At 42.9% G+C, this 18423-nt stretch overlaps 1 protein-coding gene across 1 annotated transcript in view; it reads right to left on the bottom strand.

Moving 5' to 3' along the window:
* Nucleotides 1-17948, bottom strand: part of cpo (carboxypeptidase O) — a 44861-nt gene extending 26913 nt beyond the window's left edge. The window contains exons 1-7 of the mRNA XM_060898250.1: nt 17893-17948; nt 17536-17593; nt 16826-16927; nt 16507-16611; nt 16283-16399; nt 8828-8921; nt 4185-4387 (exon numbers count right to left, since the gene is read on the bottom strand). Of these exons, the coding sequence (XP_060754233.1) occupies nt 4185-4387; nt 8828-8921; nt 16283-16399; nt 16507-16611; nt 16826-16927; nt 17536-17593; nt 17893-17948 (735 nt within the window). The remainder of the gene's footprint in view (nt 1-4184; nt 4388-8827; nt 8922-16282; nt 16400-16506; nt 16612-16825; nt 16928-17535; nt 17594-17892) is intronic.
* Nucleotides 17949-18423: the final 475 nt, after the last annotated feature.

Genomic DNA, 18423 nt, shown 5'->3' with positions numbered 1-18423 from the left:
CTTTTTTTGAGAGACCCGCCGCCTACTTCAGCTCAGAATAGTGACATTTGTGGCTTGTTGATGACGTGTAAGTCGGATGAATGCGACCTGGCGGTTCAGACTGAAGTCGCATATGAAAAGATTGGATAGGAATCGGAATTAGGACCACATATCCAAACGGCCTGGGTCGGATTTGAAAAAAATCGGATCTGTGTCGTTCATATTGTCAATAAAAGATCGGATACAGGTCACATATGGGCGAAAAAATCGGATTTGAGTCACTTCAGCCTGCAGTGTGAACGTAGTGTAAATCTGAGTGAGGAAACAGGATGTGACTGATCATTAAAGTGACGGGCAACAGGATAGTTTACATCTTTCCTCCTAATAGAACTCTTATGTTCGCTAATTCTTTGTTTCAGAGGGCGGATGGTTTTACCTATGTAAATTTTGTCACATGGACATATAGATAATATTCTTTGTGTTACATGTGATGATCCCCCTGATTCCAAAAGTTTTCCCAGTTCTAGGGTGCTTAAAAATGTTTGTTTTCACTGAGTTGTGACAATGAGCACAATTTCCACAGGGATAATTCCCTTCTCTAATAGGAGTTAATAAAGTCTGTTTCGGAGGAGGTAAGATGGTAGCTCTGACCAATTTATTACGGAGGTTTGGTCCTCTTTTGTGGACAAAAAGAGGTGGATCCTGAAAAAGTGCAAACAAGACTGGATCTGTGGTTAAAATATGCCAGTGTTTCATAATTGTTTTTTTGATAATGTGGGCCTGGGGAGTGTATGTAGTGATACAAGAGACTGAAAAGTGTCTTTCTTTTTTTACACTTTTTTTCAAAAGGTCAGCTCTGGACTTAGAAAGAGCATTGTAATATGCTTCATCAACACGCTTAGCAGTATAACCTCGTTCTAGAAACCGCTGTTTCATTTCTACTGCCTTCTCTATAAAATCTTTGTTAGAGTGGCAGAGTCTTCTTAATCTATAGAATTGGCTTTTAGGTAAGCCATTCTTTAAAGCTCTAGGATGGGCACTAGTAGCTAAAAGAAAAGTATTGCGGTCAATTTCTTTCTTGTATAATGATGTAATTAAGGCTCCCATTACTTAGCATAATCCACATATCCAGAAATGATACACGTGATTGATCAGAATCCAGAGCAAATTTTAAATCAGAGTTACAACTATTCAGATATGTACCAAATGCACACAGTTCTTCACTAGTTCCTTGAAACACACAGAAAACATCATCCAGAAAATGATACCATTTAAGGATATTTTGACTATAAGGGTTTACATCTGGGTTAAAAACAAATTTCTGTTCAAAAAAACCCACATACAGGTTGGCATAATCTGGAGCAAAAGTGGAGCCCATAGATGTCCCTTTAAGTTGTAGGTAGAATTCCTCTATAAATGAAAAATAGTTTAACTTAAGAACCACTACATCACTACATTTCCCATGATGCTCTACTGACAGAGTGGCTGCAGCACTGACTACAGGTGCTCCTAATTAAGATGTATTAACTCAGCACTGTTTGTTGGACTATGCACTCTGCCTGATGAAGGTCTAGCGACCGAAAGCTTGCTATCTCAGTAAAGAAATCATTGCACAGAGTTCAAGTGTGCGGATTTATATTTTATTTACTCAAAGTTTTCACTTAATCCTGCACCTTGCTACAGATGAGCGGTGACCTTTTGATTCCTTTACCTAAAGATCAGGTTGAGGAAAAATTATGGAATCACTCCATGATGAAAAAATTATGGAATCACCCTATAACTTGCATTTCTAAAACAAATACCTGCACAAGCCTAAATATGCAAATGAGTCTGCAGTTAAAAGAAAGTGCTTGTAGACCTTAATGAACTGTTACACCTGGCTGATTGCCAGGAAGCATGGCCCCAACAGGAGAGCTGTCAGTTGAAACAATGGAAAGGATTATAAAACTCCTTAAAGAAGGTAATTCAACACGGACTGTGGCAAAAGATGTTGGTTGTTCCTAGTTAGCAGTCACTACGTTTACATGCACATAGAGAGAATCGAATTTCTGCCGTTGCTCGACTGAAACCGAAGTTCAAAATGCCATGTATACACCTCAATTCGGCTGAAATTGAACCGAACTTGATTTCTCGGAATCGAGCTACACGACCTAGTTTATGCGATTTCTGCTGAGCTACTTTGTGCATGTATACCCTATCGAGCTAGTTGTCGAGCTACTTCCGGAAGTGACGAGTGACGAGACCACAAGCGGGAAACACAACAGCCTCGGTCGGCATGACAACGAATCATGACAACGGCATGAATCTTTTCTTTTTGTGGCATTGTTTGCACTGTTAAAATTTAGCTCACTTACTGTATCACCAAATACATCTGTACAGCTGTTGCATAGCTGTGAATTGTGTACATAAACAAGTCATTGTATTTGTGTGTGTGTGTGTGTGTGTGTGTGTGTGTGTATATATATATAATGTCCAACAGCTGAAGAATGTCAATAAAAACAAAACAATTGAACTTTTTGTGTGTTTATTAAGACATAAGTTAAATTGTAAGCAAAAAAAAAATTTTTTTTGTAAGCAAAAAATGGACTTTAGAAAAATATTATTGTGCAAAATAAGTTGTCTTACAAAACAGTGGTCTGCGCCGGACAGTTTGTAGCCATACAGTCTGTTAGAGCAAGCCTAACAGCTTGAACACGGAACTGGCTGTGTTGCCAGATTGGGGGTTTTAAGTGCATTTTAGCGGATTTGAACATGTTTTGGGCTGGAAAACGTCAGCAGTATCTGGCAACACTATAGCTCTTCTTCATGACGACAACCGGAAGTGTACCAACACGATGGGGCGTGTAGCGTCACGTGTGGCTCGGGTGCACAATGCACCTTGCACAATAGCCCGATTTCACTTGTGCATGTAGGATTGGATTTCTCTGGCACCCCTGCTGGGACCCTTTGCTCAATTACCAACAGCAGCTCGATTTGGACGTGCATGTAAACGTAGTCACTGTCTAAAATTTGGAGCAAGTACAAACAAAATAGGAAGGTTGTAAAAGGGAAACATACAGGTAGACCAAGGAAGACATCAAAGCATCAGGACAGGAAACTCTAAGCAATATGCTTTAAAAATAGAAAATGCACAACAAAAGAAATGAAAAACAAATGTGTGGAAACAGGAGCCAATGTTTGTGACCAACCTGTAAGAAATCAGCTGAAGGAAATGAGCGTTACAGACAGAAAAGCCAAACGTAAACCATCATTAACACCTAAACAGAAGAAAGCAAGGTTACAGTGGGCTGAAGAGAAGCAGTCATGGACTGTGGATGATTGGATGAACGTGATATTCAATGATGAACCATGAATCTGCATTGGCCAAGGAGATGATGCTGGAACTTTTGTTTGGTGTCATTCCAGTGAAACATATAAAGACGACTGCCTGAAGAAAACAAGCAAATTTCCACAGTTATTGATGATATGGGATTGCATGTCAGGTAAAGGACCTGGGAGTCATTACCTCTATATTAAATGCACAGGTGTACATTGAAATTTTGGACACTTTTCTCATTCCATCAATCGAAAGTACTTTTGGTGATGATGAAGTCGTTTTTCAGGATGATAACGCATCTTGCCACAGAGCAAAGAGCATTAAAACTTTTCTTGAGGAAAGGCATATCAACTCAATGACATGGCCAGCAAACAATCCGGATCTCAATCCATTTGAAAATTTATGGTGGAAATTGAGAAAAATGATCCATGACAAGGCTCCATCCTGCAAAGCTGATCTACCAACTGCTATACGAGAAAAGTGGAACCTGACTAATAAAGAATATTGTTTTTCATTAGTGGAGTCCACACCTCAAAGAATCCAAGCTGTCATAAAAGCCAGAGGAGGTGCAACAAAGTACTAATAGTGATTTTTTTTGGTTCATGATTCCATAATTTTTTCCTCATCATTGAGTGATTCCATAATTTTTTCCTCTACTTGATCTTAAAAAAAGTACCATTAATTACAACAATTTCATTTAATTTTTTGAGGTATATTTTACAAAGCCAGAATATCCATCTGTTAAATAAAATAATTTTGTGTCATATCTGTGAATTGTTTTTTTGCTACAAAGTAAAACAGCTGAATGAACATCCTCCAAGAGTAGTGGTTCTATATTTTTGCCAGGGGTTGGATGTGATCTGGTGAGAAGGAAAATGGCGGCTCTCACCAGCTCATCTTGATTGGGGGCGGAGATGTTGGGGTGCCCATAAGGCAGCAGGATCAGTTGGCCGTAGGAATGGATGGTGAAGAAGCAGAGGATCCTGTCTCGATTGGTGCTGAGGAAGTCCGTCACTGCCTGGGCCTCGGGCTCGGAAAGAGGACCCGGCCCATTATATATATTCGAACAGCAGTCTCTGGAAACACCTACCACTGAGCAAATCACAGTGACATGAAGATATAGTGAAGGAGGTGTGGCCTCTATATCTGTCAGTCTCAGCAAAGGTGGTGTGGCCTCTATATCTGTCAGTCACAGTGATGGAGGTGTGGCCTCTATAGCTGTCAGTCACAGTGAAGGAGGTGTGGCCTCTATAGCTGTCAGTCACAGTGAAGGAGGTGTGGCCTCTATATCTGTCAGTCACAGTGAAGGAGGTGTGGCCTCTATAGCTGTCAGTCACAGTGAAGTAGGTGTGTCCTCTATATCTGTCAGTCACAGTGAAGTAGGTGTGGCCTCTATATCTGTCAGTCTCAGCAAAGGTGGTGTGGCCTCTATATCTGTCAGTCACAGTGAAGGAGGTGTGTCCTCTATATCTGTCAGTCATAGTGAAGGAGGTGTGTCCTCGATATCTGTCAGTCACAGTGAAGTAGGTGTGGCCTCTATAGCTGTCAGTCACAGTGAAGGAGGTGTGGCCTCTATATCTGTCAGTCTCAGCGAAGGTGGTGTGGCCTCTATATCTGTCAGTCACAGTGAAGGAGGTGTGGCCTCTATATCTGTCAGTCACAGTGAAGGAGGTGTGGCCTCTATATCTGTCAGTCTCAGCAAAGGTGGTGTGGCCTCTATATCTGTCAGTCACAGTGAAGGAGGTGTGGCCTCTATAGTTGTCAGTCACAGTGAAGGAGGTGTGGCCTCTATAGCTGTCAGTCACAGTGAAGTAGGTGTGGCCTCTATATCTGTCTGTCACAGTGAAGGAGGTGTGTCCTCTATATCTGTCAGTCACAGTGAAGGAGGTGTGGCCTCTATATCTGTCAGTCACAGTGAAGGAGGTGTGGCCTCTATAGCTGTCAGTCACAGTGAAGGAGGTGTGTCCTCTATATCTGTCAGTCTCAGCAAAGGTGGTGTGGCCTCTATATCTGTCAGTCACAGTGAAGGAGGTGTGTCCTCTATATCTGTCAGTCACAGTGAAGGAGGTGTGGCCTCTATATCTGTCAGTCACAGTGAAGGAGGTGTGGCCTCTATATCTGTCAGTCACAGTGAAGGAGGTGTGGCCTCTATATCTGTCAGTCACAGTGAAGGAGGTGTGGCCTCTATATCTGTCAGTCTCAGCAAAGGTGGTGTGGCCTCTATATCTGTCAGTCACAGCGAAGGAGGTGTGTCCTCTATATCTGTCAGTCACAGTGAAGGAGGTGTGTCCTCTATATCTGTCAGTCACAGTGAAGGAGGTGTGTCCTCTATAACTGTCAGTCACAGTGAAGGAGGTGTGTCCTCTATATCTGTCAGTCACAGTGAAGGAGGTGTGTCCTCTATATCTGTCAGTCACAGTGAAGGAGGTGTGTCCTCTATAGCTGTCAGTCACAGTGAAGGAGGTGTGTCCTCTATAGCTGTCAGTCACAGTGAAGGAGGTGTGTCCTCTATATCTGTCAGTCACAGTGAAGGAGGTGTGGCCTCTATATCTGTCAGTCACAGTGAAGGAGGTGTGGCCTCTATATCTGTCAGTCACAGTGAAGGAGGCGTGTCCTCTATATCTGTCAGTCACAGTGAAGGAGGCGTGTCCTCTATATCTGTCAGTCACAGTGAAGGAGGCGTGTCCTCTATATCTGTCAGTCACAGTGAAGGAGGCGTGTCCTCTATATCTGTCAGTCACAGTGAAGGAGGCGTGGCCTCTATATCTGTCAGTCACAGTGAAGGAGGCGTGGCCTCTATATCTGTCAGTCACAGTGAAGGAGGCGTGTCCTCTATATCTGTCAGTCACAGTGAAGGAGGTGTGGCCTCTATATCTGTCAGTCACAGTGAAGGAGGCGTGGCCTCTATATCTGTCAGTCACAGTGAAGGAGGCGTGTCCTCTATATCTGTCAGTCACAGTGAAGGAGGCGTGTCCTCTATATCTGTCAGTCACAGTGAAGGAGGCGTGTCCTCTATATCTGTCAGTCACAGTGAAGGAGGCGTGGCCTCTATATCTGTCAGTCACAGTGAAGGAGGCGTGGCCTCTATATCTGTCAGTCACAGTGAAGGAGGCGTGTCCTCTATATCTGTCAGTCACAGTGAAGGAGGCGTGGCCTCTATATCTGTCAGTCACAGTGAAGGAGGCGTGGCCTCTATATCTGTCAGTCACAGTGAAGGAGGCGTGTCCTCTATATCTGTCAGTCACAGTGAAGGAGGCGTGTCCTCTATATCTGTCAGTCACAGTGAAGGAGGCGTGTCCTCTATATCTGTCAGTCACAGTGAAGGAGGTGTGGCCTCTATAGCTGTCAGTCACAGTGAAGGAGGTGTGGCCTCTATAGCTGTCAGTCACAGTGAAGGAGGTGTGGCCTCTATAGCTGTCAGTCACAGTGAAGGAGGCGTGTCCTCTATATCTGTCAGTCACAGTGAAGGAGGCGTGTCCTCTATATCTGTCAGTCACAGTGAAGGAGGTGTGGCCTCTATAGCTGTCAGTCACAGTGAAGGAGGTGTGGCCTCTATATCTGTCAGTCACAGTGAAGGAGGTGTGTCCTCTATAGCTGTCAGTCACAGTGAAGGAGGCGTGTCCTCTATAGCTGTCAGTCACAGTGAAGGAGGCGTGTCCTCTATATCTGTCAGTCACAGTGAAGGAGGCGTGGCCTCTATATCTGTCAGTCACAGTGAAGGAGGTGTGTCCTCTATATCTGTCAGTCACAGTGAAGGAGGTGTGGCCTCTATAGCTGTCAGTCACAGTGAAGGAGGCGTGGCCTCTATAGCTGTCAGTCACAGTGAAGGAGGCGTGTCCTCTATAGCTGTCAGTCACAGTGAAGGAGGCGTGTCCTCTATATCTGTCAGTCACAGTGAAGGAGGCGTGTCCTCTATATCTGTCAGTCACAGTGAAGGAGGCGTGTCCTCTATATCTGTCAGTCACAGTGAAGGAGGTGTGGCCTCTATAGCTGTCAGTCACAGTGAAGGAGGTGTGGCCTCTATATCTGTCAGTCACAGTGAAGGAGGTGTGTCCTCTATAGCTGTCAGTCACAGTGAAGGAGGCGTGTCCTCTATAGCTGTCAGTCACAGTGAAGGAGGCGTGTCCTCTATATCTGTCAGTCACAGTGAAGGAGGCGTGGCCTCTATATCTGTCAGTCACAGTGAAGGAGGTGTGTCCTCTATATCTGTCAGTCACAGTGAAGGAGGCGTGTCCTCTATAGCTGTCAGTCACAGTGAAGGAGGCGTGGCCTCTATAGCTGTCAGTCACAGTGAAGGAGGCGTGGCCTCTATATCTGTCAGTCACAGTGAAGGAGGTGTGTCCTCTATATCTGTCAGTCACAGTGAAGGAGGCGTGTCCTCTATATCTGTCAGTCACAGTGAAGGAGGTGTGTCCTCTATATCTGTCAGTCACAGTGAAGGAGGTGTGTCCTCTATATCTGTCAGTCACAGTGAAGGAGGTGTGGCCTCTATATCTGTCAGTCACAGTGAAGGAGGTGTGTCCTCTATATCTGTCAGTCACAGTGAAGGAGGTGTGTCCTCTATATCTGTCAGTCACAGTGAAGGAGGTGTGGCCTCTATAGCTGTCAGTCACAGTGAAGGAGGTGTGGCCTCTATAGCTGTCAGTGACAGTGAAGGAGGTGTGTCCTCTATATCTGTCAGTCAGTGAAGGAGGTGTAGCCTGTGTGTATATCAGTCACAGTGAAGGAGTTGTGTCCTCTATATCTGTCAGTCACAGTGAAGGAGGTGTGTCCTCTATATCTGTCAGTCACAGTGAAGGAGGTGTGTCCTCTATATCTGTCAGTCACAGTGAAGGAGGTGTGGCCTCTATAGCTGTCAGTCACAGTGAAGGAGGTGTGGCCTCTATAGCTGTCAGTGACAGTGAAGGAGGTGTGTCCTCTATATCTGTCAGTCAGTGAAGGAGGTGTAGCCTGTGTGTATATCAGTCACAGTGAAGGAGTTGTGTCCTCTATATCTGTCAGTCTCAGTGATGGAGATGTGGCCTTTGTGTTTATTAGTTTTTAGCTTTATAATCTCATCTCATTATCTCTAGCCGCTTTATCCTGTACTACAGGGTCGCAGACAAGCTGGAGCCTATCCCAGCTGACTACGGGCGAAAGGCGGGGTACACCTTGGACAAGTCGCCAGGTCATCACAGGGCTGACACATAGACACAGACAACCATTCATACTCACATTCACACCTACGGTCAATTTAGAGTCACCGGTTAACCGGTCCTTGGACTGTAGGGGAAACTGGAGCACCTAGAAGAAACCCACGCGGACATGGGGAGAATATGCAAACGCCGCAAAGAAAGGCCCTTGTCGGCCACAGGGCTTGAACCCGGACCTTCTTGCTGTGAGGCGACAGCGCTAACCACTACACCACCATGCCGCCCGGGTAGCTTTATAATTTATTTTTTTATTCTAATGCAACTATAAGGTGAATACGGCACTATATTAAAAATTAGTAGCATTTTGTAGCATTTTTATAAACATTAAATAATGACTTACTTCCCCAGTTAGCATAGAAGTTGCGGTTGAGATCAGTGCCAACACACGTGCAGCCATCATGTCCAAGTGACCTTGTCTTCCTCCATAATCGTGTCTGAATAAAACAGCACATATAAAATGACAAGAAATAAGAATTACTGACGATTAGTAGAAACTATGACTATGGTTTAGTAGCAGTGCTTTCTGATATTCTAACGTATACTAATAATGCTTTATAGCATTTACTCTTGGGGCGGTAAAGTGGTGTTGTGGTTAGCACTGTCGCCTCACAGCAAGAAGGTCCTGGGTTTGAGCCCAGCGGCCGGCGAGGGCCTTTCTGTGTGGAGTTTGCATGCTCTCCCCGTGTCTGCGTGGGTTTCCTCTGGGTGCTCTGGTTTCCCCCACAGTCCAAAGACATGCAGGTTAGGTTAATTGGCTCTAAATTGACCGTAGGTGTGAATGTAAGTGTGAATGGTTGTCTGTGTCTATGTGTCAGCCCTGCGATGACCTGGCAACTTGTCCAGGGTGTACCCCGCCTCTCGCCCATAGTCAGCTGGGATAGGCTCCAGCTTGCCTGTGACCCTGTAGAACAGGATAAGCGGCTACAGATAATGGATGGATGGATCATTTACTCTCATCATACTTTTTTTTACTTCTCCTCTCTAATAATGCTTAGCTTTTAATAATTTTTTATTCATGGCAATTTGATCTGTGATTATTGATGATGATTATTATTAAGTCTCATAAAGATCAAATCAGTTGCCTTATCCTGACGTAAGAATCCCAGTTCATTTGTACTTTGTCAGTTGACGATAAGTGTGTAATAGATTAGACAGTGTTTAGATAAAACTTTATTGGTGCCTGTAAGGAAATTAATATGTAACAGCATCACTGATTATAACTAAGATAAGCATTAGATAAAACAGTATTAATTACTGTTGTCAGACAACCTGCTGAGAACGCTTTGACTACAAACATGAACACTTCAAACTACAATTCCCAAAATTCACAGCACCCTCTGTCACCCAATTACTGATTACAACTGACACGCATCTTCCTAATCACCGCTCTCCCTATTTAAGCCACTTTCCCACACTACTGCAGTGCTAAGTATCGTTCTGCTCCATCAGTTCATACCAAGCCTTGTTATTTCTGACTGCCTCTCGATTTCTGACTCTTTGCATTCTCTTTCGCATTTTCTCCCTTCTGTCTTCTCTCTACTACATTGTTCACCGATCGCCTGACCCTCGCTAGTTTACCGACCATGATTCCAGTCTCTCGTTTTGGCTTTGTTGACAGTTTGCTTCCCGCCTTCATCTGCACATACATCCGTAAGTGCCTGCACTCTGATAGGATACTTAGCCTCCATGGATGTAGCGGACGAAGCAAAACAAACTGCGCTTAATGCCCAGGGATGCCTTCTGGGAGAACTTCAGCAGATGCTAGCAGACCTCAAAACATGTATGGTGCAACTAGCCTCTGTGATGTCGCAGGCCCTCCTAGTGCATCCCAAGTCTCCTCCGAGCCCTGTGCTGCAACTTCCTGCTCCAGAAAGATTTGCTGGAGACACTAACGCATGACGCATGTAAGGGTTTCCTCCTTCAATGTTCCATGTATTTCACTACTATGCCTAACCTGTCTGAAGAGCATAAAATTGCAAAGTTCTTCTCTTTCCTCACTGGTAAAGCACTCCGATGGGCCAGTGCCATTTGGAACCAAGGAGGTGAGCAGACGAAGTTGTATTAGCAGTTCCTCGCTCAGTGCAAGAGAGTATTCGACCATGAACCGGAGGGAACTGAAGTGAGTGAGAGCTTGCTCACCATTTCACAAGGTTCCCGTAGTGTGGCTGAGTACGCCCTGGACTGCCTGCGTCCTGAGATTCTGTGCGAGCTCGCCTGCAGAGATGAACAGTTCACTCTGGACTCTCTCATTGACCTAGCCATTCGCTTGGATCGTCTGTTGACTCAACATCCTTCCATTCAGGAAAGTGTTAAGCTGGTTCAAATTTCAGAACGCAGTTCACCCATGGAGGTGTCATGCACCCGGTTAATATGCTCTGAACATCTTAGGAGAAAGAGGGAGGGCTTGTGCTTTTACTACAGGAGTGCCAAACACCAGCTCAACCAGTGTCCAATCTGTCCGTCTCATGCAGCTCCTACAAAAAGTCCAGCACATAATATGATTCCAGCACAAACATTCAATTCAAAATCAGTTAAGGTTCCAGTGCTATTAAAGTTGGCAAATTCCACACACATCCATTCTGCTTTTATCGATTCAGGGGCAGAGGGGAATTTTATCAGTGGCTCAGTCACTCAGAGGTTGAACCTGCCAACAACCCCTATCCAAAGTGCACTCAGCATTTGAGCCATTGACTGAGGACCCATAGGAGAGGGTCTAGTCACTGTGCGCACCACCCCCCTTCACATTCAGGTGGGGGCGCTGCACTCTGAATTCATCTCCCTCTATGTCACAACAATGGAAAATCACAATATCATTCTCGGTTACCCTTGGCTTCAACTTCACGACCCCTTGATCTCCTGGCAAAGTAAAGAAATTCTCCAATGGTCACCAGCCTGCTTCCAGGGTTGCATTGCTCGACCCTAAATCAACATCTCATCTACCTCTGTGGAAAGCCTACACCCGGACTCCCTTGACAACATCCCTGAATGTTATCTGGACCTCAAGGAGGTGTTTAGAAAGGGAAAGGCCTATGGGCTACCACCTCATCATCCATATTACTGCACAATTGACTTACTGCCAGGTATGTCACAACCACGAGGGCATATATACCCACTCTCCCAAAAGGAGCACATAGCTATGGAGGAATACATTCAAGAAACCCTCAAGCAGGGCTACATCTGCCCTTCCAGATCTCCAGCTTCTGCAGGCTTCTTCTTTGTGGAGAAACGGGGTGGCAGTCTCCGGCCATGCATTAACTATAGGGGACTAAATCAGGTGTCCGTTAAGTACCCATATCTACTTCCTCTGGTCCTGGCAGTCTTGGAGCAACTCAGGTCAACTAAGACCCTTTTGAAACTCGACTTGCGCAGTGCCTGCAACCTTACCAGAATCAAAAGGGGCGATGAGTGGAAAACCGCCTTAAGCACTACCACCAGCCATTTTGAATACCAGGTAATGCCGTATGACCTTTCTTCAGTGCCTAGCATGTTCCAGTGCCTCATTAATGACGTTCTACAGGACATGATAGGCAAATATGCCATCGCTTATATAGATAATATGTTCATCTACTCCCCAGATGAAGCAAGCCACAAGGATCACATTAGAGTGGTTCTCAATTGCCTGCTTAAGAACCACCTCTACGTCAAGATGGAGAAGTGTGAGTTCCATCAGAAATGTACTTCCTCCTTAGGATATGTCATCGGTGCTGAAGGAGTTAGCATGGACTCATCCAAGGTCTCTGCAGTCATTTCTTGGCCCACACCCCTGTCCATAAAGGACCTTCAATGTTTTTTGGGTTTCGCAAACTTCTATTGCTGTTTCATTAGGGTTTTCAGCATGATCGCTGCTCCCTTGACTGCTCTGCTTAAGAAGGGACCCAAATGGCTCCAGTGGAACCCCTCGGCAGAAGAAGCCTCTAGCTGTCTGAAACAAGCCTTCCCTTCTGCCCCAGTATTACAGCACCCTGACCCGTCTAAGCCCTTCATCCTTGAGGTAGACACATTTGATACAGGAGTAGGGGCCATTCTGTCACAACGTTTTGGGGAGAAACAGAAACCCCATCCTGTAGCCTTCTTTTCCAGAAAACTCTCATCTGCAGTTAGAAATTATGGCATGCATAACAGAGCTGCTCACCATAAAACTAGCCCTTGAAGAGTGGTGACACTGGTTAGAGGGAGCCACGCACCCATTCATCATTCTCACAGATAACATGCTTTCTTGAGTATCTCAGGAAAGCAAAAAGGTTAAACCCTCGCCAGGCCAGGTGGGCACTCTTTTTCACACGTTTTGACTTCACCATATCATTCCGTCCAGGCTCCAAGAACACCAAGGCTGATAGCCTATCTCGAGTCTTTGCTCCGCCTCATCAAGACTGTCACCCACTCAATTCTTCCACAACAATGCTTCTTACAGTCAATCACCTGGGACCTCGATAAGGAGATAAGGGATCAGAGGTGGACAGTAACTAAGTACATTTACTTGAGTACTGTACTTAAGTACACTTTTTGAGTATCTGTACTTTACTTGAGTATTTTTTTTGGAAACTTATGACTTTAACTTCATTACATTTGAAAGGCAAATATTGTACTTTTCACTCTACTACATTTCTATCAAGGTCCTCATTACTCGTTACTATGAAGCAGCTTTGAAAGTGGATGTTTTTTTCTTTTCTTTTGTAAAACGTGATTGGTTTTTTCGCAGGTTACACTGAGACAGTCTATCAGTAATCACTAGGGTCACGTCACATCCATAGACTGGATAAAATCAAGATCAATGATTTCTCCACAGCATTATTTAACACAATCAGATGATGGCAGAATGAAAGGAAGCGGTTCTTCTGGGGAACACAAACTCATGGCCCAACCCATGTTTTCGTTTTTTGAAAGGATTAAAGATTCATTTTGTTTTAAATGTTTGCTTTGTTTGCCAAAAATGAACCACATCACTGCCTATAAAAACTCACCATCCAATCTGTGGAAGCATCTTGAGGTATATAAATGTTTTGTTCCAAGGGAAAGTTTGCAATGAAGTTGTCTGTGCTTTTAGAGCTAGTGATAATGTTGCAATAGCTATGCAGTCTGATTAGTCAAAGAACTTTCTATGGATTTGCCCACCAAGTTGCCGTAACCTTGTCCATGGCTAACGTTAACACGGAGCTAATTAATTTGGACACTGTTAGTTAGCATGTAAAAACGGAGTTACGCTAACATGAATAACGTTAACTTGTCTGAAATACTTTCAGAAATATGTTTTAGCATAATCTTGCCAAATAAACAGACTGTAGAAATCTTTATTTTCTAGTAGCGTTAGCTACCCAATATGATTTTGAGTTTGAAAAGAGTTTGCTACCATGTCAGGTGGAGTTTCACTGACTAGCTAGCTTAATGTTAAACCACCATGATGGCACAGCATGCGTTCATTTTGTGAATTCACATTTCTGTCTTTGGTAACGGCATTAAGTTTTGTAAGCATTGTGACAATAATACAACAAAGCGTTGACAGAAAATGTACTTTTAATACTTAAGTATTTTTAAAAGCAAGTACTTCAGTACTTTAACTTAAGTAAAAAATTGACTGTACAACTTTCACTTGTATTGGAGTAACATTTGACCAGTGGGATCTGTACTTTGACTTAAGTAATGAAGTTGGGTACTTTGTCCACCTCTGTAAGGGATTCACAACCTCAGGCTCAACCCAGCAATCTTCCACCAGGACTACTATATGTACCGAAGCACCTTAGAGGCAAACTCATCACTTGGGCTCATGCATCTCCTACCACTGGACACCCCGCCAGTGTACTCATCAGTTGTTGAGAAACAAGTATTGGTGGGAAAACATGCTCATGGAAATCAACCTCATGTTCCGTCTGTGCTCAAGCTAAAGTTCCGAGAATCCCACTAGCAGGCAAGCTCTGTCCCCTCCCTGTACCTCAGAGACCCTGGTCCCACATAGCCATCGATTTTATCACCGACCTCCCTCCCTCTCAAGGCAATACTACCATAATGGTAACGATTGACCGCTTCTCCAAAGCCCTTAAACTCATCCCATTACCTGGCATCCCCACAGCATCCCAAGTGGCTGAACTACTATTCCAGCAAGTCTTCAGATATTATGGCCTCCCTGAGGACAGTGTCAGCGACCGGGGCTCTCAGTTCATCTCACACTTTTGGACATGCTTCATGGAAAGACTGGGGGTATCAGTGAGTCTCACGTCCGGGTATCATCCCCAGTCAAACGGCCAAGTAGAAAGAGCTACTGTGTAACCAAGAAATCGGCTGTTTCTTAAGAATATTCTGCATGCATAACCAGGGGGACTGGGCACGCTTCCTCCCATGGGCCGAGTATGCACAGAATTCCCTTAGACACTCTGCAAATCAGTTGACACCATTTCAGTGCATACTCAGCTACCAGCCACCCTTGTTCCCCTGGGACGACACGCCAAGCCAAGTACAAGCCGTCGAAGATTGGTTTTCACACAGCCAGATAATATGGGAGAAGGTACACCAATGTCTTGAAACTGTCAATGCCCAGTATAAGGAATATGCTGACAAATATCGGGCAGACAAGCCAGACTTTTCCCCGGGCGACAGAGTATGGGTAGCAACAAAGAACCTAAGAGAACCCAAAACCTGCAAAAAGCTTCAGCCACAATATATCGGACCATTCAAGGTGATTTGTTGCATAAACGAGGTCTTGTACCATCTGGAACTCCCCCCTCACAGCAGATTAGTACCCACATTTCACGTCTCCAGTCTGAAACCTGCCATTCCAGGCCCCCTTGCTGAGAACGCACTAGTCCAGGAGCACCCAGCTCTCGACATAGAGGGTGAACCCATCTACCAGGTAAATAAGATCCTCAACTCAAGACAAAGAGGAGGGCAAGTCGAATACCTGGTAGATTGGGAAGGGTACAGCCCTGAAGAACAGAGCTGGGTCACCACCAAGGACATTCTAGACCCGATCCTCAACCAAGAATTCCACACTCTACATCCCGACAAGCCAGCACCCAGAAGTAGAGCATGTCCTAAGAAGAATGTAGTTCCCAGAGGGAGCTTCTCGGGGGGGTCTGTCAGTAAACCTGCTGAGAATGCTCTGACTACAAACATGGACACCTCGAACTACAATCCCCAAGATTCACAGCGCCATCTGTCTCTCGATTAATGATTACAGCTGACACGCATCTTCCTAATCACCACTCTCTCTATTTAAGCCACTTTCCCACACTACTCCAGTGCGAAGCATCATTCTGCTCTATCAGTTCATACCAAGCATTGTTATTTCTGACTGCCTCTTGATTTCTGACCCTTTGCATTCTCTTTCACATTTTCGCCCTTCTGTCTTCTCTCTACTACATTGTTTGCCAATCACCTGACCCTCGCTAGTTTACTGACCATGATTCCAGTCTCTCGTTTTGGCTTTGTTGACAGTTTGCTTCCCGCCTTCATCTGCACATACATCCATAAGTGCCTGCACTCTGACAATTGTGATATATTTTGACTCTAGGTCATGTACTAGCCTGTTTACTGCTTCAAAAGAATAATAATAATTAATAATAATAATAATAAGATTTCTTTAGAAGATTGTTTTACAAAATTAGTTTTAAAAATTAAAATATTTAAAAAGTAAAAAAGAAAACAAAAATTTAATTATTTGTATTTGAATAGTTTCTGATGTTATATATTTATATATAAATATACAGCTTATTTTAATGTATATACTGTAATATATGTTTATGGTACTTTAAGGCTTGTTTAAGTGTATAGATGTACTGTATTCTGAAAGTGACTGTAAATTCACCGTGTTGTCTTTCCACGAGTACACATATCCATCCATGTTCAGCACTGGGGTGATGTAGAAGTCCAAATGTTTCAACATCCTGCTGATCTTTGGGTCTGTTTTATAGGAGTTCAGGATCTGTTTAGATTTTTGAACAAAAAAAAAAGTCATTACTGTAATGGCAGAGGCAGCTTTTGATGTTTTTTATGAACTTATAAGTTATCAATGTGTAGTCATGCACCCACCTCCTTCACAAAGTACTGGCAGAAAGCTGGAGCAATCCATTCTCGAGCATGAATCCCACAGTCCATCCATATTATCTTCTTCGGCTCGGGGCTGTCCAGACTAATCTATATTACATACAAACACATTCTCATCAGAAATTCAGTACTAAAAGTACAAAGAGTTGCTACCATTAAGCATATGATGTTACCAGAAATAATGTCTTTGCAACTTATCATAAGGTGTGAACTTATAAGCAAATATTACAACATGTCAAAACCTTCATTTCAGAAAAAAAATTTATCACAGAGTTAATTTATCACAGCTTCAGAGTAAAACTACCTTCAGCATCGTGATGTTCCTCTTCTCATATGTGGTTCCATACATGATGCTGGTAACGATGTCAGGATGATTATTCTCCATCATCATCATCCACTTGGAAATCTGTGAACAAACAAATTGGGTGGTAATTTGAATAAATGCATTAAAAAAATCAATCAACACAAAGAAAGAAAGAAAGAAAGAAAGAAAGAAAGAAAGAAAGAATAATCCATGATGCATTATGATAATTGTAACTAATCCATTGACCAGCAATTTAAATGATTTAATTTGCCATTTATGGATCAAGTAACAAAATCAATCAATATTAACTGAACCCTTGACCAGTTATTTAAATAAAATGAGAGATAGAGTGATAGATTATTTAACACATTAAGTAAAAATTAAATCATAAATTCAATAAATTACTTAAATAATTGAGTAAATGAAAAGTTATTTAAGAAAAAGAAAATTACATTTTACAAATTAATTTGAAAGAAGGAAATAGATTTCAAAATATTTTTATTTATGCAAAAATATCTATCTATCTATCTATCTATCTATCTATCTATCTATCTATCTATCCACTGTAAATATTTTTAATATATTTATTTTAGCACCAATAAAACCAGATGCTGAGTAAGTAGGTAAATTATATAATAAAATTAGCTATTTAAAAACATGTAGAAATGTTTATATTAATGAATTAATGTATAAATGAATGTATGAATGACCTCATCCATGGTGTGGTACTTGGTGTAATAAGCCTGCTGCTCCAGTCCCTCCACTACCCTGGAATATTAAAACACATAATTAATATATTGTTCTTGGATTATGCTTGGAGTATATTTCTAGTACCACTACTACTAGAGTTACAACACAATTTCCCCATTACCACAAATATAGTCAATCAGGCAAAGGAATATTTACTGGATTCAAACAATGTTTTTGTGCTTAGTGGTGAAGTGGAGCTTAATTTTTTAATCACCATTAATGTAACTTTTTCTGCTACATTGTTATTTATCAGTCCTGTCAGCTAAATTGTTATTACACATTACACTTCTGAGACCATAATAATGTTGAAAAATTACCTGTCATGGGTTTGCAGGGTTAAAATGAGCAGAACAGACAAAACCAACCCCAACATGTTGCTTGGACCTCAAAGAGCTCTAGGAATCTGCACCCAGGTACTGATACAGCCAGCTGTAATAAGTGGCTCTTTAGATGTTTCATGTCAGATAAAGACTCTGCAGTCAATTATTAAAGCCCATAAAGTTGAATAATGTATTTGCTTGACAGCAAGGAACAAGCAGTTTCATCAGGCATACAGTATCACATGAAACTTGGCTTACACACTGATAAATTACATCACACACAGTCATATCACACACTGATAAAGATTTGACGTACATGCAACATCATATTTTATTTATACTGAATGGGAAATTTATCATAAAAAAAAAGGAGCCGAGGACTGGACTGTGGTTATTGCAGCATTACATCCAGGTACTGTAACTGTAACAGTAATGAAGATGTAATGAAGAGCAGGAAATGCAATACTTATGATTTGCTAAAGTGTTTGGACCCTGTAGATCACTTATTTTTGAAATGTATATGAATTA

Source organism: Neoarius graeffei, chromosome 18 (assembly GCF_027579695.1).
Source record: "Neoarius graeffei isolate fNeoGra1 chromosome 18, fNeoGra1.pri, whole genome shotgun sequence".
NCBI classification, from domain to species: Eukaryota; Metazoa; Chordata; class Actinopteri; order Siluriformes; family Ariidae; genus Neoarius; species Neoarius graeffei.
Note: the sequence above shows the minus strand (reverse complement) of the source record. Positions and strands in the feature narration are given on the sequence as shown.